At 46.0% G+C, this 25,178-nt stretch overlaps 1 protein-coding gene and 1 long non-coding RNA gene across 3 annotated transcripts; both read right to left on the bottom strand.

The window, feature by feature from the left end:
* Window positions 1-677: 677 nt before the first annotated feature.
* Window positions 678-10,203, bottom strand: QTRT1 (queuine tRNA-ribosyltransferase catalytic subunit 1). 2 transcript variants are annotated; one of them, XM_061422157.1, is made up of 10 exons: window positions 9,910-10,203; window positions 9,348-9,416; window positions 9,114-9,252; window positions 4,611-4,689; window positions 4,393-4,508; window positions 2,408-2,546; window positions 2,087-2,162; window positions 1,854-1,963; window positions 1,678-1,765; window positions 678-1,574 (listed from the first exon to the last, which is right to left on the bottom strand). In XM_061422157.1, the coding sequence occupies exons 1-10, from the start codon at window positions 10,015-10,017 to the stop codon at window positions 1,422-1,424; spliced, it is 1,077 nt and encodes a 358-aa protein (XP_061278141.1). In that variant the 5' UTR covers window positions 10,018-10,203; the 3' UTR covers window positions 678-1,421. The 2 variants fall into 2 exon arrangements, with proteins under 2 accessions (XP_061278141.1, XP_061278140.1); XM_061422156.1 differs by having other exon boundaries at window positions 9,662-9,977.
* Window positions 10,204-11,952: 1,749 nt separating this feature from the next.
* Window positions 11,953-23,226, bottom strand: LOC133250669 (uncharacterized). The gene is made up of 3 exons (XR_009737375.1): window positions 20,870-23,226; window positions 14,632-15,061; window positions 11,953-12,965 (listed from the first exon to the last, which is right to left on the bottom strand). It is a non-coding gene; the product is annotated as an uncharacterized LOC133250669 (long non-coding RNA).
* Between the last annotated feature and the right edge of the window lie 1,952 nt (window positions 23,227-25,178).

The following is a 25,178-nucleotide window of genomic DNA, read 5'->3' as shown; positions in this document are numbered from 1 at the left end:
AAAATACTGGAGTGGCTTGCCATTTCCTTCTCCAGGGGATCTTCCCGACCCAAGGATCGAACCTGGGTCTCCTCTGTCTCTTGCACTGCAGGTGTATTCTTTACCCGCTGAGCCACTGGGAAAGCCCAAGAATATACTGGATTGCATGTAACGGAAGTTCAGGGTGTGCAGGATTCAGGCCCTTAATTCTTTTATGACTTTGATAATACTGCTAGTTGTGCTTAGTAGCTCAGTTGTGACTCTTTGCAACCTCATGGACTGTAGCCTGCCAGGCTCCTCTGTCCATGGAATTCTCCAGGCAAGAATACTGGAATGGGTTCCCATGCCCTCCAGAAGAGGATCTTCCCAACCCAGGGATCAAACCCAGATCTCCCACGTTGCAGGCAGATTCTTTACTGATTGAGCCGCCAGGGAAGCCCAATGCTGCTTGCTCTGTTATTTGTATCTGCTAGTTTTACAAAATTGTTTCTTCTTACAATTATCAAATATGTAACTGAGCCTCCAGTAAAAATAATGACTAGATGACTTGCAGCAATTGATGAAACACACAGTTCTGTATACCTTCAACTATTAGAATAGTGTAACTCTAGTTATGGGAAGATGCAATAAGAAGGAATATTTTCCTGGACCATAACCAGAAGACAGGTGTACAGAGATCTTTGACTCTTAGGACCTAGTCCAGTAATAGCATGCTGAATGGCTTATTAATAAAATCTTCTCCAGAGAGCATTCCTAGTAGCATGGGACAAAACGGTCATGAAATGCCTCCCCAAGTCTGGTTGAATCTGTTACCATGATGGGGCGCTGTAACTGTCGCTTGCCAAGGACATTTGCCATCTGCCTCTGTGGAGACTGGATCCTGCGCTGGTGTGGCTGCTGACCTTTGACCTGCCCTGAAGGGAGTTCAGGGCGGAGAATGAGGCGAGGCACTCTGTGCTCCAGGGAAACATGGAACAGGTCTTTGGCTAGTCAAATATTTTCAAGAACGGATTTCATGATCCCAATCCTTGCATCTCTTCAGATCTGGAAAAGCACTAAATCCCTTCAAGGTGACATCAGCTCCTCATTGCTTGCAGAAAACTTTTCATAAAATCAGTGCCTGAATGCCTTGAACTCCTTCTTCACCAAAATCATATATACTGACCTGCCCCTACACTGCCTCTTCGGAGCAGTCTCTCAGCGCTATCTGAGGCTGTCTCGTGGGCTGCAGTCCTCATTTCAACCCAAAGAAAGGTTAACTCGCAACTCTCACCTTGTGCATCTTTTTTTTAGTTGACGGGCCCCAGTGACACTCAGACCAGAAAGGGGACCTAGATAGGCCACTTCCCCAAGAAGACACAGACACACACTGTTATAATTTAAAAAAAAAAAGTCCTTCAATATATTCCACCCCCTTTTTCCCTCCCTCCCACCAAGCAGGGTCAACCCAGCGTGATCCCCACAGAGGCCAGGGCTTCAGTGGCCCAGGTGGGACAGAGGGTGGGGTCCCCATACATGGTGCTCATGAAGTCCCTCACGAAGGCAGGAAAGCGTTTCTCCACAATGCTGGCTCGCACGGCGCTCATCAGCCGCAGCTGCAGGGTGGGAGCAAGGCGGGAGGCAGGTCAGCCAGCAGCCAGCAGCGAGCAGGCGATGCCCCCACCCCCCTGGCCTTGCTCCTCCCAGCTGCAGGCCCACCTGATAGGCGATGTTGTGAATGGTGAGGTGGTGCAGGGCCGCGGTGTTGTCACTATGGAGCAGGGTGTGCAGGAAGGCCCGGCTGTGCCTGGGGACAGGAGGCGGGGGGGCAGGGGCGCTGGTGAGGCCAGGTCCTACACAGCCCCGCCCTGCCCCCAGGCTCCATCCCCTCCTACTTCTGGCAGGTGGGACAGTCACATTCTGGGTCTATGGGGCGGAAGTCCTTCTCATACTGCTTCTTCTTCAGTTGCAGGTTCCCCGTGGGCACTAGAGCAGAGCCGAAGCGCTGGGGGTGGGGGGGGAGCGAGAGAGGAAGGGGGCATCAATCAGGTTTTCCCCTGCCTAGCCTCCCCTCTACCTCAGCCCCGCCCCCGAATCCCTCCCCAGTTCCTCCTCTGCCCCAGCTCACCGCTGTCCGTGTAGGGAAGACACAGTCAAACATATCGCATCCGAGAGCCACGCAGACCACCAGATCGGTGGCATAGCTGGGGGGGCGGGGGGGGACACACATGGTGGGGGGGGGTAGCAGAGAACCTCAAGCCCTGATCACATGCCCAGGGCCCCCCTCCTCCCAACATGGGCACCCTCACCCCCAGCAGAGGGCTCAGTCCCCTCCCAGGCAGGGCTGTGTCTTTCCCTAGTCCCGACACCTGGGGGCAGGGGTTCCCAGGAATCCACTCCCCAAAGGCAGGGGTGGGGGTGGGCGGCATCTCCCCTCTCCTCCACATACCCAACCCCCATCAGGTAGCGGGGCTTGTCCTTAGGCAGCCGCGACGTGCTCAGTGCCACCATCCTCCAGAACTCGCCCTTGCTCTCGCCCCCGCTCAGGCCCCCGATGGCAAAGCCTGGCACATCACGCTTGGTCATCTCTGGGCGTGGAGGGGCAAGGGCAGGGGTGATCAGGCAGAAAGAAATAGGCCTCAGCCTCCTCCTCTTCACCCCCAGGAGAGAGTGGGTGTGTGTGTGTCTGTGTGCCCTGGGGCTGCTGGTGATGTCAGCTACTGTTTATAGAATGCCTGCGACACCTCTCCTTCAGTCCTCAGGAGAGGCCCAGGGCCCACGCTGCCTCAGCCAAAACCCAAGATGAAGCCAGATGTTTCAGAATTTTCCAGATTTTACAACCGTGCACATCCTACGTGAGGAGTAACTGCCTATCATCGAATGCTATAACGTTTTGACAGCAAAATGTGTACAGACTCCTAACAACTGGGGTCAAGAGGTCTGGTCTTGCCGCCAAATGAACTGCAAATCCCTGCAGGTTTTGGATATGAGAGGTGGGCAAACTGGGACTTCCCTGGAGGTCCAGTGGTTAAGGCTCTGTGCTTCCTATGCAGGGAGCACAGGTTTGATCCCTGGTTGCGGAACTAAGATCCCACACACCACATGGCGCGGCCAAAAAATTAAAACACACACACACACACAATCTTCACAAGAGTACATAGTGATGCCAGGTGCAGGCAGGCACCTTGAACAAATTTTCCCCTTTATTCCTCACTTTGACCCGTTGCCATTGGGAATGGGTTTCCATTTGTATAGAGGAAGAAAGTGAGGCTCAGAGAGGTCAAGCCACTAGCCCAAGGGTGCACAGCCATGAGGCAACAGATCAAGGGGTTGGAGCCAGTGCCGTGGACTCCAGAATGCAGGGTCCTGCCTATGACACCTCACTGCCTTTGAGCCCCCATCTCTGTGCCCCCTTGTCTCCATGGCCACAGCCGAGGTTCAGGCCCTCTGTTACCCACCCCGCCCCGCTGGCAACTACTCCAGCTTCCTCTCTGGACCTTATCCTTCCCATCCCACTGGGGTTTTTCTCCCACTCGACAGCCCTCCATGGCTCCCCAACACCTCAGTGTGGTGTCCCAGGCCCTCCACTGTCAGTACAATGCCTCAGGCCCAACCCTTTGCTCCTGACCTACTCCCCAGGGATAGAGCAGCACAATGTAGGAGTTAATGCTGTAGGTTGCAGAGTCCCAAGTCTGGGTACAAACCCCAGCTCTGAAACGTCCAAACTGTGTGACTGAGAGTACGGGAACTTAACAGCTCTGTGCCTCAGTTTCCCCTTCTGTAATCTTGGGAATCTGCAAGTTCCCACATTACAGGATCTTTATGAAAACTCCATCAGACAATCCATGAAGGGCATTTGGCAGAACGCCTGGTGAACACCTGGAAACTGATGTGTTCTGTGTGCTAAGTCGCTTCAGTCGTGTCTGAATCTGTGCGATCATATGGACTGTAGCCCACCAGGCTTCTCTGTCCATGGAATTCTCCAGGAAAAAATACTGGAGTGGGTTGCCATGGACTCCTCCAGGGGATCCTCCCAACCCAGGGATTGAATCTGTCACTTATGTCTCCTGCATTGGCAGGCGAGTTCTTTACCACTAGCACCACCTGGGAGATTGAGAGCTATTATTATTCTCCTAATGCTCTCTATTCCATGATGCTCAGGGCCTTTGCTTCAGCCATTCCTTCCACCTAGAATGCTCTTTCGCCTAGTAACAACCACTCTCGCGAATTCCCTGGCAGTCCAGTGGTTAGGACTCCGAGATCTCACTGCCAAGGGCCAGGGTTCAATACCTGGTCAGGGAACTAAGATCCCACAAGCCCTGGGGTGCGATCAAAATTAAAACAAAAATAAAAACAACACTCTCTAAGCATGCCAGGCCCATGTGGGGTTCTCTGTGATACAAAAGCCCTGGTCCTGTTGGCACACGGCTTTACCTTCAAGGCAAGTGGCTCGGAGATCCGCGTCCAGCCCCCCCTGGATGATGGCAAAGAGGTTCTGCTTGTCCGGCCGTCGATGGGCTGCTATGCACCGATCCAACCAGCGGATTGATCTGCAAGAGGACCCTGGTCATGAGCCCTAGGGACCTGGTGAGGGGCAGGGAGACTAGGCTGCAGGACCAGGAGGCCCTCCCCCTCCACACACACACACACACCTGTACATGGCCTCTTCTACACGGGGCCCCGTCACAGTACTGCTGACCACATCATCCAGCTGCATAATGATGTCAGAGCCTGGAGAGACAGGACCACAGTTACTGGGAAAGCCCCCCTGCTGAGGATGAGCGGGACCCCACAAGTCCCTCTCTAGGTCTTGCTGATTCCCACGTAACCACCCCAATCTGCTTATACAGCAACCAAAGGAAGCATTTCAAAATGCACATCCTGGGTGGGGGGTGGGTAGGGGGGTGCTTCCCTGATGGCTCAGTGGTGAAGAATCCGCCTGTCAAGCCAATGCAGGAGACATTAGTTCAATCCCTGGTCCAGGAAGACCACACATGCTATGGAGCAACTAAGCCCGTGCGTCACAACTACTGAGCCCTTGCCCTGGAGCCTAAGAACCCTAGAGCCCGGGCTCCACAACAAGAGAGGCCATCACAGTGAAAAGCCTGCTCAGCAATGAAAAACCTGCACAGTGATGAAGACCCAGTGCTGCCAAAAATAAAATAAATAAAAATGTTAAAAAAACAAACGCACACCTGGGAACTTCCCTGGTGGTCCAGTGGTTAAGAATCGGCCTTGCAAAGCAGGGAATGAGGGTTTGATCCCTGGTCAGGGAACTAAGATCCCACATGCCTGGGGGCAACTAAGCCCGTGTTCCACAACTAGAGACGTAGTGAACCTCAATGAAAGGTCCCACGTGATGCAACAAAGATTGTGCCTGCTAAAACTAAGACTCGATGCAGCCAAATAAATAAAATTTTAAAAACAAAATCCATATCTGATTTTGCCACCTTCCAGCTAAAACCCTGCCCTGCATATAGAATAAAATCCCACCTGGGGAATTCCCTGGTGGTCCAGGGGTTAGAACTCAGTGCTGTCACTGCCGCGGCCCCAGGTTTGATTCCTGGTCGGGGAATTTAGATCTCACAAGCCCCACAGTGTGGCGGAAAAAAAAAACATTCCCACCTCTGCAAATTTATCCTTTAAGAACAAAACAAGAAACTGCCAGGGTGGCTCAGTGGTAAAGAATCCGCCTGCCAATGCAGGAGAAACAAGTTCGATCCCTGGTCCAGGAAGACTCTACATGCTGGAGAGCATCTAAGCCCATGCACCACAACTACTGAGCCTCTGTTTCTGGCTTTCAGAGCTAGAAAGCCGCAACTACTGAGCCTATGTGCCGCAACTACTGAAGCCTGCACTCTGGAGGCCATTGTCCACAACAAAAGAAGCCACTGAAATGAGAAGCTGCTGCTGCTGCTGCTGCTAAGTCGCTTCAGTCGAGTCCGACTCTTTGCGACCCCATAGACGGCAGCCCACCAGGCTCCCCCGTCCCTGGGATTCTCCAGGCAAGAACTCTGGAGTGGGTTGCCATTTCCTTCTCCGATGCATGAAAGTGAAAAGTGAAAGTGAAGTCGCTCAGTCCTGTCCAACTCTGAGCGACCCTATGGACTGCAGCCTACCGGGCTCCTCCGTCCATGGGATTTTCCAGGCAAGAGTACTGGGGTGGGGTGCCATCGCCTTCTCCAGAAATGAGAAGCTAGTGAACTGCAATTAGATAGTGCCCTCTGCTCCCAATGGAGAAGGCAATGGCACCCCACCCCAGTACTCTTGCCTGGAAAATCCCATGGACGGAGGAGCCCGGTAGGCTGCAGTCCATAGGGTCGCTCAGAGTTGGACAGGACTGAGCGACTTCACTTTCACTTTTCACTTTCATGCATCGGAGAAGGAAATGGCAACCCACTCCAGAGTTCTTGCCTGGAGAATCCCAGGGATGTGGGAGCCTGGTGGGCTGCCGTCTATGGGGTCACACAGAGTTGGACACGACTGAAGCGACTTAGCAGCAGCAGCAGCTCCCAATAACTAGAGAAAAGGCTTCACAGCAATGAAGACCCAATACAGCCAAAAATAAAATAAATAAACAAAATTATTTAAAAAAAAGAATAAAACGATGTGTGTACCAAGTGATTCCTCGTGGTGTGTCGGGAGTCTAAGCATCCTTCAATAGGGATCGAGTTAAGGTTCTTTCCCACAATTCCAAAATCCAGAAACTTCTCAAAAATCAAAGGACTTTTCTTCTGCTAATGGGATACTCATGTGGTAGCAAAACTTGACACAGTTGTCATCTTTTAAACAACCCAATTTACCAAGAAGATTCGTAAGTGTTAATGCAATAAATGTAAAGCGTATATACCATATGATCCAGCAATTCCACTCCTGGATATATACCCAAAAGGACAAAAAGCAGGGTCTCAGAAATATTTGCACAGCCAGGTTCACAATACCAATATTCACCAGAGTTAAAAGCTGAAAGCAACGCAAGTTCCATCAACAGCTGAATAGATGAACAAAATGGGATAGCATCAACAGCTGAATAGATGAACAAAATGGGATAGAGATACCCCATGGAATATTATGGAGCCCTAAAAAGGAAATTCTGCCACACGATGTAACATGGGTGAACCTTGAGGACATCATGCCAAGTGAAATAAGCCAATCACAGAAAGACACGTACTGTATATTTCCACTTATACGAGGTTCCTAGAGGAGTCAAATTCATAGAGTGGAATGGTAGGTACCAGGGGCTGGAGGAAGGAGAATGGGAAGTGAGTATTCCATGGGGACAAGAGTTTCACTGTGGGAAGATGAAAAGTTCTGAAGATGGATGGTGGGGATGGTTATACAACAAGGTGAATGTACTTAACACCAATGAACTGGACACTTAAGGATTAAGATGATAAATTTATGTTATGTGCATTTTATTACAATTTTTTAATTAGAAAAAAAAATGAAGTGTAATACCACAGGGTACTGCCCCAGGCCTCACTGAGGTACTGTGTAATGAATGGTATGTACCCTCTATTATCTTTCTAAAATGAGGGCATTCTGATACCTATCCGGCCCCAAGAATTTCAGATTAGAGACTGTGGACCTATAGATCAGAAAAGCTCAACGAAATATTGCCACAATGTGTCATTATAGGAAAAAAGCACAGCGTACCATGCTAGCCAAAGATGGGGTGATGAGAGAAGCAACAAGGGTTTTAACTGCAATGCAGTGAGATGTATCAAATACATGTAAACCCATGAGTTCAGGGCAATCCTTAAAAACTAAACATTAGTTTGTCATCAATAGAGGGTGCTAAGTAATCAACCCATGAAAACTAGTAAGAGGGAAAGAATGAATCCTACTCTTCCTACATGACCGAAATTATTCATACTTGGTCTCCCAGGAGTAGGTGAGAAACTTTTCTCTTTACGGAAGTAATCTGGCTAATAAATGAAGAAAGGGGGACTTCCCTTGGTGGCCCAGTGGCTAAGACACCATGCTCCTAATACAGGGGGCCAGAGTTCCACCCCTGATCAGGGAACTAGACCCCACATGCTGCAACTAAGAGTTCACCCGCCATAATTAAATAGTACAGATGTCACAACTGAAAAAACAAAAAAAAAGATCTCATATGCCCAAACAAAGATGGAAAGGCCCTCATCTTTCTAATTAAGACCTTTTCATCATTCCTTGTCTCCTCTTTGGACTGTAAGCTCCATAGGTGGTATGGTACCAGAGCCCAGGCCCATAGCTATAAGCAGAAACCACAGAATATCTGGACAGAGGGATCTAAAAGCATCAATCTGCTTGGAAGATGGAATGTTTGGAACCTGTTTTCATAGCACTTTAGATTGAGAAATGCTAATTGTCTACATCAAAAAATGTACGTTATTGATGGAGATGGAAGGGGTCTAAAGCCTCCTTGTCACCCCCATTATTTCAACATATCTTTGCCCAGCTAATTTACTATCTGAGAGAAACAACCGACAAAGGTCTGCATAGTCAAAGCTATGGTTTTTCCAGTAGTCATGTATGGATGTGAGAGTCGGATCAAAAAGAAGGCTGAGCGCCAAAGAATTGATGACTTCAAACTGTGGTGCTGGAGAAGACTCTTGAGAGTCCCTCAGACTGCAAGGAAATCAAACCAGTCAATCCTAAAGGAAATCAACCCTGAATATTATTCACTGGAAGGACCAATGCTGAAGCTGAAGCTCCAATACTTTGGCCACCTGATGGGAAGAGCTGACTCACTGGAAAAAAACCCTTATGCTGAGAAAGATTGAGGGCAGGAGGAGAAGGGGTGACAGAGGATGAGATTGTTGGATGGCATCAACTCAATGGACTTGACTTTTAGCAAACTCTGGGAGATAGTGAAGGAGAGGGAAGCCTGGCGTGTTGCAGTCCATGAGGTCGCAGAGTTGGAAAGGACTGAGCAAGTGAACAACGATAACAAAGAGAAACAACCGCAATAAAGATAACACTAAATGCTACTAAAAGTCAGGCACTGTGATAAGAGGTTTACCGAAATTACATCATTATCTTTGTAAACTATCCCCATTTAGGATGATTAAACTGAGGGTAAGGGACTCGCCCAGAGCCAAGCATTACCAAAGGAGCAGGCCCATTTCACCTCCACCAGGGGAAGGAGCGACTCCCCAGGATCCGCTCACCTAGCGCGTTCTGGATCTCCACGGACCTCTCTGGGCTCAGAAGGGTCTCATCACCGTCATAAGGGGAGCGGAAGCGGACGCCCTCCTCCGTCACTTCAGACAGGGACACCAGGGACACCATCTGGAAGCCGCCGCTGTCCTGAGGGAGATCCCACCGCAGGGCTGTCAGGTACTGGATGGGGAATATCTACCCCCAAGGAATGCCCTCGAACCCCGGCCTCGATCCCCCCTTACCGTCAGCAGATTGTGGGGCCAATTCATAAAGCCGTGGAGACCTTGGGCCTTCTGGATCAGCTCTGGGCCCTGGTTTGGCGGAAGAAAGGGTCAGGTTAGGGGTGAGTACAACCCTGGGTTCAAATGTTGGGGGCGACAGGGTTGGCCAGCTTCCATCCTCGCTGGTCCCTCACGCCCAGCACAAGGCCTGGGCCACCCGGGACCCTCGATACGCGTTTGTCGATAGACTTTGGGAGGCGTGCTCAGGTCTAGGGAATCTCCTGGGCTCCTCCACGCTCTGCCGCCGCCGCCCCGCTGGGGCGCAGCCCACCCACCGGCCTCAGACCCAGATGGTAGGTGTTGCCCAGGCAGATGCGGCAGCCCAGCGCGTCCAGTTGCTCTGCCGTGACGCCCTTCATAGTGGCCTGCGTGCCCACTGGCATGAACACTGGAGTAGCCACCGGCCCGTGTGGCAACCGCAGCTCCCCGGCTCGGGCCCTGGAGCGGCTACACTCGGCCACCAATCGCATGATCCGCGGGGCCGACTCCAGCGAAGTCTGGCTAGCGGCTGCCGCCATCTTGCCTGCATTAACCACGTGAGCTGTGGAACATCCTGGGCGGCGCCATGTTGGCTGAGGTCACGTGGCGCGCGATGAGGGCGGAAGCTTGGGGACAGCGTCAAATGAGCCATGGAAACGGACGCCGTCCCACTCCTCTCCGCTGGATACCCAGTTTGTTCCCACAGGCAGCGAACAAAAGTGTTAAAATTTTCTTGGTTTGGAGGCCCATTCCTGCCACTTCCTCGCAGTCAGAGCCTCTCTAAGGTCTGATTGTATCCGCCATCAAATGGCACGAATTTATTACCTAAACATAAGGATGTCTTGAATGCTGAATGACAAGATCTAAGTATATAGATTTTTACACCGTGCCTTATGTAGTGTTTTGTCTTTTTTTTGGCCGCGCCTCACAGTTTGCGGGATCCTAGTTCCCCAACCAGGACTCCAACCTGGGCAGAGTCCTAACCACTGGACAACCAGGGGATTCTCTGTTTAGTCTATCTTGATTATTGCCTTGCTCCAAGGGCTTAGAACAGGACATAGCACATAGTACATACTCAATAAGCATCAGTTTATGCAATGAAAGAACGACAGATTTACAGAAGGGGAGACTGTTCCACCATTCATTCAACTTATATCTATAGATACATCCCCACTAGTGCCAGCCTCCATGCTGCACGGGGGTGAGAGAGGATGGGTCACGAATTTATTAAGCACTGGTTGTGTTTCACTAATAATAACAGCAATGTGAAAGTGAAAGTGTTAGTCATTCAGTGCTGTCCAACTCTGCGATCCCCCGTGGACTGTGGCCCACCAGGTTCCTCTGTCCATGGAATTCTCCAGGCAAGAATACTGGAGTGGGTAGCCATTCCCTTCTCCAGTGAATCTGCCCAACCCAGGAATCAAACCTGGGTCTCCTGCATTGCAAGCAGATTGTTTACCGGCTGAGCCAGGGAAGTCCAATACGTGTTTGTGGCTCAGTCGTATCCAACTCTTACATATGTTTTCTTAATCTTGGGATTGGAAATGGAGCTGATATCTATTCTTGCCAGCAGAGGGCGCGTTTACCCTAGAAGCTTTCCTTTCAGGACCACTGGCCTAAACTGGACTCACCTCAGCAAAACGCTGATCTACAAGCCTTGGGCTAATGCTACGGGTTTCTCAGTGTGGTGGAGTCCTCACTGAGGCCACGTCTGGAAAACATCCACCAATAAAGCCCACCTTAGGGCCTTTGCATTTGCTATCGCCATTGTCGGTAACATTCATCTGATATACCCATGTCCGGGTTATATTCTCACTGCCCCATTCCTCTTGACTTTCCCGATCTTTTTTAATAATTTATTTTCAAATTTTTATTTTTGGTTGCACCAGGTTTTTGTTGCTATGCTCAGGCTTTCTCTAGTTTCCACAAGAAGGGGCTGCCCTTCATTGTGGTGCTCGGGCTTCTCATTCGGTGGCTTTTCTTGCTGCAGAGCACGGGGCTCTAGGTGCTTGGGCTTCAGTAATTGTGGCACATGGGCATAGTTGTTCCCCAGCATGTGGATCTTCCTGGACTTTGGATTGAGCCCGTTTCCCCTGCATTGGCAGGTTCTTATCCAGTGTACCACCAGGGAAATCCCGCAATCTTTTTAAAAAATAATTTAATTTATTTATTTATTTTTGGCTGCACTGAGTCTTCACTGCTGCTCAGGCTACTCTCTAGTTGTGGTGTGCTGGCTTCTCATTGGGGTGGCTTCTCTTGTTGTGGAGCACGGGCTCTAGGGTGCACAAACTTTAGTAGCTGCAGCTTTAGGGCTCTAGAGCACAGGCTCAATAGTTGTGGCCCATGGGTTTTTTGCTCCATGGCATGTGGGATCCTCCTGGATCAGGGATCAAACCTGTATGTCCTGCATTAACAGGCAAATTCTTTACCACTGAGCCCCCAGGGATGACTTCCCCAATCTTAAGAAACTTCCAGGGACTTCTGTGGTGTGCTGGAGTCCAGCCCCAGCAGGATCCAGGGGTACCCTCAGGAGAGACGCGTCGGCATCAGCGAGAGAGAGAGAAAGAATGACACGGGGAGACCAAGCTTCAGTGAGAGAGGCCCGTAGCTTTATTTTCAGAAGGAGCTTTTATACCCTAAGTTGTATAGAGAAGATAATGGGTGCAAAGTCATGCAAGGTCAGCAGTGCTTGACCCTTATTGAAACCAGGCTTTCTTTCTGCAAACCTATCACATACAAAGGCTTTAGGTGATTTACATCATCTTCTGGTCAGGAGACCTGCTAACATTCTTCTTCTGATAAAGGTTAGTCAACCAGAAAAACTTATTTTCTCCAAAGGTGATTTTTCTTAAAGTTTGGCGCCGCTCCCTGAAAGCACCAGATAGAGTTGCATTCCTATAGGGCAAAAGGTGCAGTGGGGGATAATCAAGGGGAGAATTTATTAACTCAAGGGTCTAAGGTTGTTAACATTAAAGCTTCTACTTATTTTCTATATACCAACTATATTAATCAATACACTCCCACGGACACAGTGAGTGGGTAAGGGATATGGAAACTTGGCAGCAAGCATTAGCTCAACAAAGAAATCCTCTACTTAGTTGTATTTTAACAATATTAACTCCCCGAGAAGCTCTGCATTGTTAGAGTATCTTAAGCTTCCTGTGCCTCTCTGGTTGGGAGGCTGTGAACAATCACATGTGTAGCAGTAAGAGTCCGGAAACCTATCAGGCAAGTTAGAGAGCTATCTGAGGGATTTGAATTGGAACACACCTATTATACCCTGGAGACTTATTAACTAGAGCTCTAAGTTGATTTTCTTACAGAGAAAGGTGGTCAGGGATAGCCCCCCATAAATGTCAGAGGAATTGGTGAAAGTCGTAAAATAGTAAAACAAACAGATTCTGGTTTTGGGGTAGACGCTCAGGCAGGTCCAGGGGGGCCCCTCGAGGTCTGACTCGCCTTGCCCATCAGGCCTCTTCCGCACGACCTTGTCATGGGCGGGAACTCCCATGCTGGCTCCTGGCATCTCCCCCTTTTTTGTTTCTTAAGACAGCCAGATGTAATTCAGTCGCGAGCTTCTGAGTGCTCTGTCAAAGAATTCTGACAATACAAGGAAGAATAATTATGAAAAGCAGAATTAGAGCGGCCACTGCAGCATAGCTAAAAATAGTAGACAGAATGTTCTTTCCTGAAATAAAGTTAGAGAATGTATGGAAAAAGTCACTTGCTACTCCTGCGGCAGTAAAATCTAATCAGGAGTGTTCCATGGACTTTATCTGATTGTGAAGTTTCCCTAAATTTAAACATTTTGGAGCTATTTCAGACACCTGAAATATGATTTTTAATCTTTTCCCAGTCATAATCTGTGTCGTTTACTTTCAACGGTGTTACACATATCCACCGATAGTCGGCATGACAGGACAGTGCCAATTTCACTTTTAATGCCTTTAATTCAGTTCCAATATGTATTATTGCTGCTTCTAGGGCGTCTATCTTCATTTCTAGTTTCCTGTCTATAGCTTCCTGTGTTGCCAATGTTAAAGAAACATTTTTGGACATAGTATCAACATATTGAGCAGTATATACTTGTTGAGTTAATGATATTGCTGCCACACTAAAAGAAGTAATTGCAGTTATCAAAGCTGCTATTCCCAGGATCAGTAGGCCCACAAACCGCTGTGATCGCATTAAATCCTGTAGTTGTTGTAATACAGCAAGACCATAATTATATCAATGCGTGGTTACAGTTTCAGGCACCATAAGATAGGGTGGACGTTGCAACACCACAAAAGAGCAAACATTATATTGGGGGGTCAAACAAGATGAGAGCATACATTGTTCACAAGACACTACATGAGGTCCACCTGAATAATTCATTTGTATATTAAGTCTTTTGGAATCATTAGAGAAGAGAAAAACATAAGGCGAGGGTAGACAAGCTAAAATAGAATAAGTAGAAATATTTTCTGAAAAAAAAAAAAAGAAATATTTTCTGGCCGGGTTAAGGTAGTAGGGGCAGTGGCGGTAAGGGCCCTCCAAATTTCTGGTTGTCAAAAAGTTCTGCCCTTAGCCGTATAAGACAGCATAGGAGGAACAAATTGATTATGATGCCATCTAGTGGCGAGTAATGGCCAAGGAACTGGATTTTCTTTCCAATTGTCAAATCTACCGTTAAATGCATCATCGGTCATTGGATCCTGACCTGGATCAGGGTTGCTCCAGTCCTGAATGGTATAATTTCCTCCTCCTGGTATTCTGTAATCAATTCTAGAATTATAAGTACAAGATTTCCAAATCCGATACCTGGAACGACCATCTATGGTATTCCATATGACATCTGAAGGGGCAGCATTATGACAATTTGGATATTTTGGTGGAGATTTGGAAAGCAGAGATTTGTAGGGGTCAAGGATCCCGGGCATACGAGCCAGTAATATCCAAACTGACCGGTAATTTGAGGATGGGGAATCTGTCAGAATTGCCTTTTTAGAGGCTCCAATACATCCTTCTTTGGTAGGAGTAATAAAGCTTCCTGTATGATCAAAGGGGAAGTTGAAACAAACAGGAAGATTGTCTGTTAATCCCTTAAAGGTATAATTGAAATTAATAGGGTATTTATCCTTTGTGTAGGAAGTGTATGATCCTCCCAATAACTGAGGCTGGTTTGTGTGGACCCGTATAGGGTCACTGTTCCAAGTAACTACTTGAAAGGAGGATCTGGGAAGTATGCCCATTACTTTTCTGGAGCGGGGGAGGAGGCGCTTACCTGGCAAGATAGTAAGGCAAGCAGAGCAATAAACACTCTCTCAGGAGAGGCTGGAGAGCCCTGCAGGGAAGCTACCCCTTGTGCCTGGTGACAGAGCATCTTAATCTGTCCCCAGGTAGGTATGGAGGCTTGTTGAGTTGCACGAGCTGGGCGTCCTGGTGGTCTCCTGTGGGGTAAAGAATTAGGGGGGACAGTATCTTTTAGATGGAGTTGTGACATCTGTCTGGTGGGTGGTTCCTCTTTCTGTTCATCCGGGATCTCTGGTGTCATCTGTCTCGAGGTCAGCTGGACTTCCCGTATCGGTGGAGGGAGTGGAGGTAGAGGAGGTCCCTTCCTTTTTTGTGGTCGAGGCAATGGGGGGACCAGGTGCCTGGGGGGCTGCGACATGATGAATCAGTCTGTCCAGGATCCAAATTGGAGAATCTGCGTCCTGTGGAAAAACACAAGCATATCCTCGGCCGCTAGTTAATAATGGGTCGGGACCCCTCCATTGTCCAGAGAGGAGGTCCTTCCACTTCACCAACGGCTTTATATTTTGTCGTTCCGGGCACCAATGGCGAAGCATTGCAGTGGCTCCAGATGAATCAACATTCAGGTTATTTATTACAAAGAGAGCATGCTGCAGGATCTGATGGGGGGAACTATGTTTAAATTCCCCTTCCTGTAATTTTTGAATTTGTATTTTTAATGTTTGATGTGCTCTTTCTACTATAGCTTGTCCCTGTGGATTGTAGGGGATGCCTGTGTTATGTTTTATTTGAAACTTTATACAAAATTCTTGGAAAGACTTAGAAGTGTAAGTAGGGGCATTATCAGTTTTTAAAGCTTTTGGTAGGCCTAAATATGAAAAACAAGTAAAGAGATGTCGTACTACATCCTTATATGCCTCTCCAGTGCGAGCAGTTGCAATAATGACATGAGAAAAAGTATTTACAGTTACATGAACAAAAGACAATTTTCCAAATGAGGAGACATGAGTTACGTCCATCTGCCAGAGTATATTAGGTCTGACACCGCGAGGGTTAGCTCCCATAGGTAAATTATTTATAGTAGTGGGACAATGTGAACAGGAATGAACAATCTCTCAAGCAGATTCTTTTTTTTATTTTATTTTATTTTTAAACTTTATGTAATTGTATTAGTTTTGCCAAATATCAAAATGAATCCGCCACAGGTATACATGTGTTCCCCATCCTGAACCCTCCTCCCTCCTCCCTCCCCATACCATCCCTCTAGGTCGTCCCAGTGCACTAGCCCCAAGCATCCAGTATCGTGCATCAAACCTGGACTGGCACCTTGTTTCATACATGTTATTTAACATGTTTCAATGCCATTCTCCCAAATCTTCCCACCCTCTCCCTCTCCCATAGAGTCCATAAGACTGTTCTATACATCAGTGTCTCTTTTGCTGTCTCGTACACAGGGTTATTGTTACCATCTTTCTAAATTCCATATATTTGCATTATTATACTGTATTGGTGTTTTTCCTTCTGGCTTACTTCACTCTGTATAATAGGCTCCAGTTTCATCCACCTCATTAGAACTGATTCAAATGTTTTCTTTTTAATGGCTGAGTAATACTCCATTGTGTATATGTACCATAGCTTTCTTATCCATTCATCTGCTGATGGACATCTAGGTTGCTTCCATCTTGAGGAATCTGAAATTGATATCTTAATGCAGTAGCATTTTGATGATGGAGTGAATGAGAGGCTCGGGGTTCTTCAAAAGCAGAGGCCACTGTAACCTTGGTTAGTGAATCTGCCAGATCATTTAAGACATTTAAAGGTCCGGGCAGTCCAGAGTGAGCTCGAATGTGGCCAATAAAAAATGCTCGGTTTCCTTTCCAAATTTGTTGCTGCAGTTTAGTTAACAAGTGAAATATTGTGGTTTTGTTTTCAGGTAAAACTGCAGTCTCAATATGCAGAAACAGCCTGACCACATACTGAGAGTCAGAGTAAAGGTTAAATTCCTCCTCTGCAAACATAACAAAGGCCTCTATAACAGCTATGAGTTCAGCTCTTTGAGCAGAAGTTTCTTGTGTTTGTAAAACCTTATGCTGATTTCTTGTAACTATAGAAGCTCTGCCATTAGCTGACCCATCAGTAAAGGCCATTTGAGCATCTGGAATGGGGAATTGTTTGCACCTAACAGGAAAAATAACTGGGTGTCTAGATATAAAGTTTAACAAAGCACGTGAGGGTAAATGATGCAGAATTTGACCAAAATAGTTTCCTACGGCAATCTGCCAATTTTCATCAAACATTAGAAGAGCATCAATCTGTTCTTTGTTATATGGAATTACAATTTCTGATGGCTCGTTACCAAATAATTCAATGTTCCACTTTCTTCCTTTTAATATCAACTTAGCTATCAGCCCTGGATAAGAAGCCACTACCTTTTTAGCTTGAGCAGGAAGGTGGACCCACTCTAGGGGGCCGTTTTGCCATAAACCCCCCGTAGGTGCAGTTGGGGTAGCCAGGCAAAGGAATTGCCAGACAGTTGTCAGTTCAATTCTTTTCACGTAACTATCAGATAAAGCCTTTTCTACTTTGTGTAGGGCCTCCTGAGCCTCAACAGTTAATTGCCTTTTTGAAGTTGGATCAGGATCCCCACGCAGAATGTTGAAAAGAGGCTTCAGCTCAGCAGTGGTTAGTTTTAGATAGGGCCTTATCCAATTAATATCACCTAAAAGTTTTTGATAATCATTCAGAGTAACAAGATGGTCCTTTCTTGATTTTAGTGGGGCATGAGTTACTGTTTCTGAATTTATAACCCTTCCTAAATAAGTTATGGGTGGATTGGTTTGAATTTTTTCTGGGACAACTTTCAAGCCTCTAGCCAGTAATGCCTGAGTTAATTTGTGAAGAACAGATTGCAGGTGGGCCCTATCTGGGTGAGCTATGAGGATATCATCCATGTAATAGATCATGTATACTTGTTCATATTTAGCCCTAATATCTTCTAGAGCAGCATTAACAAATTTTTGACATAAGGTAGGGCTATTTTTCATTCCCTGAGGTAACACTTTCCATTGAAATCTCAAATAAGGCTGTTTAAAATTTTCTGAAGGGAGACTAAAGGCAAATCACTTTTTATTTTTGGTATTTAAGGGAGTGGTAAAGAAACAATCCTGTAAACCAATAACAATTATATCCTTTGGGAATAGCTACCGGGGAAGGGAGCCCAGGTTGTAAGGCCCCCATATCTTCCACAGTGGCATTAATGGCTCTCAAATCTTGTAAGAGTCTCCACTTACCAGATTTTTTCTTAATAACAAAAATGGGAGTATTCCACGGACTATTAGAGGGCTCAATGTGTCCTAATTGCAACTGCTCAAAAACTAAAGTCTTAGCTGCCAATAATTTTTCTTTAGGTAGAGGCCACTGTTCTACACACACTGGATCTTAAGATTTCCATGTGATAGGGTTGGCAGCAAAAACAATGGCCTCCATTATAAATTTGGATACCCTAATCCAGTACATTGCTGTCGAGGAGTTGGGCATATTGGCTCAATTATTCCTGTCTGTTATTTGCCTAATCCTTTTGATGGATCATAGCCCATATGGAGCATTTGGGAGGTCACTTTGTCATCAGGGCTAAAAAGTAGCACTCCCATTTGAGACAGCATGTCCCTCCCCCATAGGGTAAAGGGAAGCAAAGGAACTACATAGGGTTGGAAAGTTCCACAGGTATCCTCAAACCGCCAATCTAATATTTTTGCACTCTTAACTACTGCAGGGGCTCTCCCTAATCCCACCAGCTCATTTTCAGTAGTATGTGTTGGCCAGGAGCTGGGCCGTTCTTTCCCAGCAATGCAAGAGACATCTGCTCCTGTGTCTAAAAGCCCCACAATAGACTTGCCACTGACCAGAATATTTTTCATGGGGCATTTCTGAGTAATTTCTGTTATCCAAAAGACCATATCACTGGACCCAAATCCTTTTTCCTGTCTCTCACTTTGAGTAGCGGTGTGTCCTATGGCAGTGTAGTAGGGCAAAAGTAAAAGTTGAGCTATTCTTTGTCCCTGATGAATTTGTGTAGTTTTAGTTGGGGGTGAAATCATTATCTGAATTTCTCCTGTATAATCTGAATCAATCACTCTGGGGATAATTGTAAGACCTTGCATAGCTGAGGAGCTTCTGCCTAATACAATTCCCACCAGGCCTGTTGGTAATGGACCTTTAACCCCTGTAGGGATTTTTATAGTAGGACTATCTGGTGTTAATATTGTTGAGGTGGTGGAACTGAGGTCCAGTCCTGCACTGCCTGGGGTTGCTCTGATGAGTTCTGCGATGGGATGAAGGGTATTAATGGGTTTAGCGTTGTTGCCCCAATTGTTGTCGGGGCCTGAGGCTGGCCCCTCAACCCGTTTTCCCTACTGCTGGTCAGGAACTAGCAAGGTTCCGTTTTTATGGAATTTTGATCTGCAGTCCTTTGTCCAGTGATATCCCTTCTGACAACGAAGGCAAGGAGTCTTAGGGAGATTAGGAGTCACAGCCAGGGAGGCAGGATTTGGCAGAGAAGAACCAGCTGTTTTTTGAGGGCAAGTGCGGATAAAGTGCCCCTCCTGGCCACAAGAAAAGCAGGCTTTGGACAGGTTAGTATTCTGTCCTTGATTATTTAAATAACTCTTTGATGGATTATTCCTGCCTGCAAACAAGGATTGAACTGTCTGTTGATAAGAACTTCCTTTTATGGCTGCAGCTATGACAGTGCCCCGCATTATTGCTGGTCCTACATCTGCGCATTGCTTGATGTAGTCTCCTATCTCCCCAGATTTTTTTATAGGACGTAGGATGGCCTGGCAGGTAGAATTAGCATTTTCAAATGCCAGTTGTTTTACCAATATTCCAGCTGCCTCATCACTAGGAATTACCCTGTGAATTCCCTCTATAAGTCGTGATAGAAAGTCCTCATATGGCTCTTCTGGTTTTTGTTTAATGTTTGAAAAGGAAGAGGTTGATTCTTTCCCTTGAGGCAATGATCGCCAGGACCCAAGGGCGCAGGCTGTTACCTGTTCTAAAGCCTCTCTATCTAGACCCATCTGATCTCTAATTGTATCAAATTCATTAATTCCCTCCAACATTTCTTGTACAATGTGTCTCGGGCCATATCTGCGGTTAGCACTAGCCTGCTTTCGGGCGAGGTCTTCATATTCAGCTCTCCAGAGTAAATATTGTCCTCCAGACAGACAAGCCTTAGCGACTGTTTTCCATCCATCTGGCCGCTAAGGCGTCTAACAATGTAAGGGTGTATGGAGCTGTAGCCCCATATAAAGCACAAGCCTGTTTGAGTTCTTTAATCAGTTTCATTGAAAGGAGTTCCCAGGAGGGGACGTCTCTCCCATCCCTTTCCTCAAAAATTACAGAAAAACAAGCCTCAAGGTGGGGATCAAATTCATCTTCATCTTCGGGACTAGAAAAAACCCTTCTCTGAGAAACTCCTAGCGGAGGCCGCTTCCCCTCATAAGGAGGAGGTATGGGGGGATGGGAGCGTCCCATGTTTCTCTTTTCCTGTTCTGGAGATTTAACTGTTTGCTGTTTGGATCTTACGAATGGTCTGATTGGGGATGTTTCTCTCAAGCTCTTAGGAGCATCTTTAGCTGAAAAAGACCAATATTCATCAGAATGATAGCGAGCTGCTGCTGCTTCTAAATCTTTTTCATCTTGGAGCGAAAGCTGTTCCTCCTTTTCATCCCCACTTTCTAAATGACTGTTGGTGATCATGGCAGCCAGCATACTTCTTAACTGCCGATAGCTAGGCTTGGACTCTTCCTCCTCACTTTCCTCCTTAATAGGCACTCGTTCAGATTCATGAGCAGGGTCTAAAGCATCTCTAATCATATTCCATAAGGAAAAAGTATCAGTGGGCACCCTTTCCGGACATGCAGAATGTAGTAAGTTTTTAACTGTTTCCTTACCTTCTCCCATGTTTCTAAGTTAACAGTGCCCTCTTCTGGAAACCAAGGACACTGTTCTTGTACAAATGTAAAAAAGGATTGAACATTAGCCTTTTTAACCTTAATTCCTCTTTTGTTTAACAATTGCAAGATTACTCCTATAAAGAGTTGTTGTTCTTTTGACTCCTTGTTACCCATGTCAGAGATTTCTGTCTGCAAGGAAAGAGTCAACACTACCCACTCCTACTCACCCTACCTATCTTATGCAGGGGGGTCCGCGGCACCCTGAGTGGGGTCCTAGCCTTCCCGAAAAACTGCACAATGGGGGAGACTTACCTTCGGGACCCTGTTCGGGTGCCACTTGCTGGGGTCCAGCCCCAGCAGGATCCAGGGGTACCCTCAGGAGAGACAGTGTCGGCGTCAGCGAGAGAGAGAGAGAGAGAGAGAGAATGACACGGGGAGACCAAGCTTCAGTGAGCAAGGCCCGTAGCTTTATTTTCAGAAGGAGCTTTTATACCCTAAGTTGTATAGAGAAGATAATAGGGGGTGCAAAGTCATGCAAGGTCAGCAGTCCTTGACCCTTATCGAAACCAGGCTTTCTTTCTGCAAACCTATCACATACAAAGGCTTTAGGTGATTTACATCATCTTCTGGTCAGGAGACCTGCTAACATTCTTCTGATAAAGGTTAGTCAACCAGAAAAACTTATTTTCTCCAAAGGTGATTTTTCTTAAAGTTTGGCGCCGCTCCCTGAAAGCACTAGATAGAGTTGCATTCCTATAGGGCAAAAGGTGCAGTGGGGATAATCAAGGGGAGAATTTATTAGCTCAAGGGTCTAAGGTTGTTAACATTAAAGCTACTACTTGTTTTCTATATACCAGCTATATTGATCAATACACTCCCAGGGACACAGTGGGTAAGGGATATGGAAACTTGGCAGCAAGCATTAGCTCAACAAAGAAATCCTCTACATAGTTGTATTTTAACAATATTAACTCCCCGAGAAGCTCTGCATTGTTAGAGTATCTTAAGCTTCCTGTGCCTCTCTGGTTGGGAGGCTGTGAACAATCACATGCGTAGCTGTAAGAGTCCGGAAACCTGTCAGGCAAGTTAGAGAGCTATCCGAGGGATTTGAATTGGAACACACCTATTATACTCTGGAGACTTATTAACTAGAGCTCTAAGTTGATTTTCTTACAGAGAAAGGTGGTCGGCAATAAATATCAGAGGAGTTGGTGAAAGTCATGAAATAGTAAAACAGATAGATTCTGGTTTAGGCCTCTCCCGCATGACCTTGTCATGGGTGGGAACTCCTGTGCTGGCTCCCGGCAGTGGTGGTCCAGTGGTTAAGACTTCTAGGCTCCCAATGCAGGAGGCGCGGGTTCCATCCCTGGTCGGGGAACTAGAACCAGCAAGCCTCAATTAAAAAGATCCCACATGCTGCTACTAAGACCCTGCAGCTAGATAAGCAAAACAATTTTAAAAAGAACCTTCCATCACTGATGAGTGTATATCACATAGCCTGTAAGTCATATTATGCTTTTAAAGACTTCTGTACATTGACAATGCCCACTTTTTTTTTTTTTTCCCAAACATTGATCTATTTATTTGGCTACTCTGGGACTTAGTTGCGGCATGCAGGGTCTTAGATCTTCGTTGCAGCATGCAGGAGCCTTAGTTATGGCATGCAAATTCTTAGTTGTGTTACATGGAACCTACTTACTTCCCCATCCAACCATCTCGTCCTTTGTCATCCCCTTCTCCTCCTGTCCTCAATCTTTCCCAGCATCAGGGTCTTTTCCAATGAGTCGAGAATTTAATAAACTTGACTTATGATTTCATTTTATTTAAAGTATATTTATTTAAGTTTTTAAAATAGATAATACATCATTCAAAAAATATGGATAAAATGTATACTGTGAATTATCTTTCCCATGCCTGTCCCATGTAATAGTGTTAACTTCTTAAGGTTTTTTAACCTCTTAATATTAAGTGATGTTTAGTATTCATTCTTATGTATACTTACAGACATTTTACAACATGATAAAAGAAAATATATACTTTATTTTTGCAGTTGTTTGTTTGGAGTTGATTTCATCTCGGTATACTAATGATTCTTTTTTTAATCTTCTGGACTCTTTCATACTAGACTAATGATGTTTTTGAATTATCCTTTTCCACTAGTCATAGATCACTGACCCATGGAATTGTCTAAAATTTCAAAACTCTAACAACTCACTCAAATATAAGTTTCATAATAGTTTTTGAAGAACTCAGTAGCACCAAGGAGGTATGGGAGAAATTGCTGTCTGTTCCACTAATAAAATCATATTATACCACATCTATTGTCCCCTTCTCCTCCTGCCTTCAATCTTTCCCAGCATCAGGATCTTTTCAAATGAGTCAGCTCTTCACATCAGGTGGCCAAAGGTGCCGGGAGCCACCAGGGGAGATCCCACCCATGACAAAGGTCATGCGGGAGATACCTAACAGGCAAAGGCAGATCAGGCCTCAAGGGACCCCCTGAATGTGCTCAAGCATCTACCCCAAAACCAGAATCTGTCTGTCTTACTATTTTGTGCCTTTCACCAACTCTTCTGACATTAACAGGGGGCTATCCCCGACCACCTTTCTCTGGAAAAAGTCAACTTAGGGCTCTAATTAATAAGTCTCCTGGGCATGATAGGAGTGTTTCATTTTTTTTTATTATTATTTTTTTTATTCAATTTTAATTTAAAAAAAAATTATACATGTGTTCCCCATCCTGAACCCTCCTCCCTCCTCCCTCCCCATACCATCCCTCTGGGTCGTCCCAGTGCACCAGCCCCAAGCATTCAGCATCGTGCATTGAACCTGGACTGGCATCTCATTTCATACATGACATTTCACATGTTTCAATGCCATTCTCCCAAATCTTCCCAGCCTCTCCCTCTCCCACAGAGTCCATAAGCCTGTTCTATACATCAGTGTCTCTTTTGCTGTCTCGTATACAGGGTTATCGTTACCATCTTTCTAAATTCCATATATATGCGTTAGTATACTGTATTGGTGTTTGTCCTTCTGGCTTACTTCACTCTGTATAATAGGCTCCAGTTTCATCCACCTCATTAGAACTGATTCAAATGTATTCTTTTTAATGGCTGAGTAATACTCCATTGTATATATGTACCACAGCTTTCTTTATCCATTCATCTGCTGATGGACATCTAGGTTGTTTCCATGTCCTGGCTATTATAAACAGTGCTGCGATGAACATTGGGGTACACGTGTCTCTTTCCCTTCTGGTTTCCTCAGTGTGTATGCCCAGCAGTGGGATTGCTGGATCATAAGGCAGTTCTATTTCCAGTTTTTTAAGGAATCTCCACACTGTTCTCCATAGTGGCTGTACTAGTTTGCATTCCCACCAACAGTGTAAGAGGGTTCCCTTTTCTCCACACCCTCTCCAGCATTTATTATTTGTAGACTTTTGGATCGCAGCCATTCTGACTGGTGTGAAATGGTATCTCATAGTGGTTTTGATCTGCATTTCTCTGAGATAGGAGTGTTTCAATTCAAGCCCCTCTGATGGCTTTCTAGCTTGCCTGACACGTTTATCCATACTCTTACAGTTAACACACATGATTGTTCACAACTCCCCAACCTTGAAAGGCACGGGAAGCCAAAACATTCTAAAAGTCCTAATGAGCATAGAGTCCTTTAAGGGATGAAAAATTATTAGAATAGATAGTACTGGTAAAGGGCTTCACTATGGGCCAATGCTTGCTGCCAAGTGCCCATATCCCTTATCCATTGTGCACCTGGGAGTGCATTGGTTAACATAATTGGAATGTAAGAAAAACAAGCAGCAGCCTTGAAATTAACTACATCAGACCTTTGAGCTAATTGGTTCCTTCTTTGTTGTAACTTACTGCACCTTTGCTCTATGAGAATGTAACTCTGTTTAGCACTTTATGAGGCTGACATAGATTAGAAATACAAAGAAAAAACACTTCAAGGGAAAATAAGTTTTCTGGTTGAACAGCCTTTATCAAAAAAGGGTCATAAAATGTCTACAGGCCTCCAAGGCCAGAAGATATTGTACACAATATTGTTTATGGGAAAGGTATGCAGAAAAAATCCTGGTTTTGATAAAGACAAAACAGATGTAATGTTTGGGCTGACTCTGTATGACTTTGCATCTTTCATTTCCCTCTATGTACAAGTCAAGGTAAAAAAGTTCCTTTTGAAAATAAAGTATGGGCCTCGCTCACCGAAGCTTGGTCTCCCCATGTCATTCTTTTTTTCTTTTTCCCTCCTTTTCTCTCTCTGTTCTTCTTTCAGGATGACTCCTTAGAACACAAGAGCTTTATTGGCTTTCTGTGTTAATCAAGGAAGAGCAAACCTCTTTCTCTTCTCTTTATTCTTTCTCCTTTATTCTCTTATCGTTCGACCCCGGACTATCAGGTTTCAGTCCATTATAAGACCCGTATCATCTCTCTCTCGCCAACGCTGTCTTTCCTGAGGGTACCCTAGGATCCTGCTGGGGCTGGACCCCAGCACAAAGGATTGGAGTTCCAGCTTCAACATCAGTCCTTCCAATGAATATTCAAGATTGATTTCCTTTAGGATTGACTGCTTTGATCTCTTTGCAGTCCAAGGGACTCTG

This window comes from Bos javanicus, chromosome 7 (assembly GCF_032452875.1).
Source record: "Bos javanicus breed banteng chromosome 7, ARS-OSU_banteng_1.0, whole genome shotgun sequence".
Taxonomy (NCBI): Eukaryota; Metazoa; Chordata; class Mammalia; order Artiodactyla; family Bovidae; genus Bos; species Bos javanicus.
The sequence above is the reverse complement of the archived record's forward strand: the minus strand, read 5'-3'. Positions and strand labels throughout refer to the sequence as shown.

Bases quoted from the DNA above. Each gene is read 5' to 3' on its own strand.
- QTRT1 (XM_061422156.1), bottom strand. From the start codon at position 9,904: ATGGCGGCAGCCGCTAGCCAGACTTCGCTGGAGTCGGCCCCGCGGATC. The intron at 4,509-4,610 runs GTGTGTGTGTGT...GTCCTCTTGCAG, and splicing joins GTAGAAGAGGCCATGTACAG to ATCAATCCGCTGGTTGGATC. The intron at 1,964-2,086 runs GTGAGCTGGGGC...CCCCACCCCCAG, and splicing joins TCTTCCCTACACGGACAGCG to CGCTTCGGCTCTGCTCTAGT.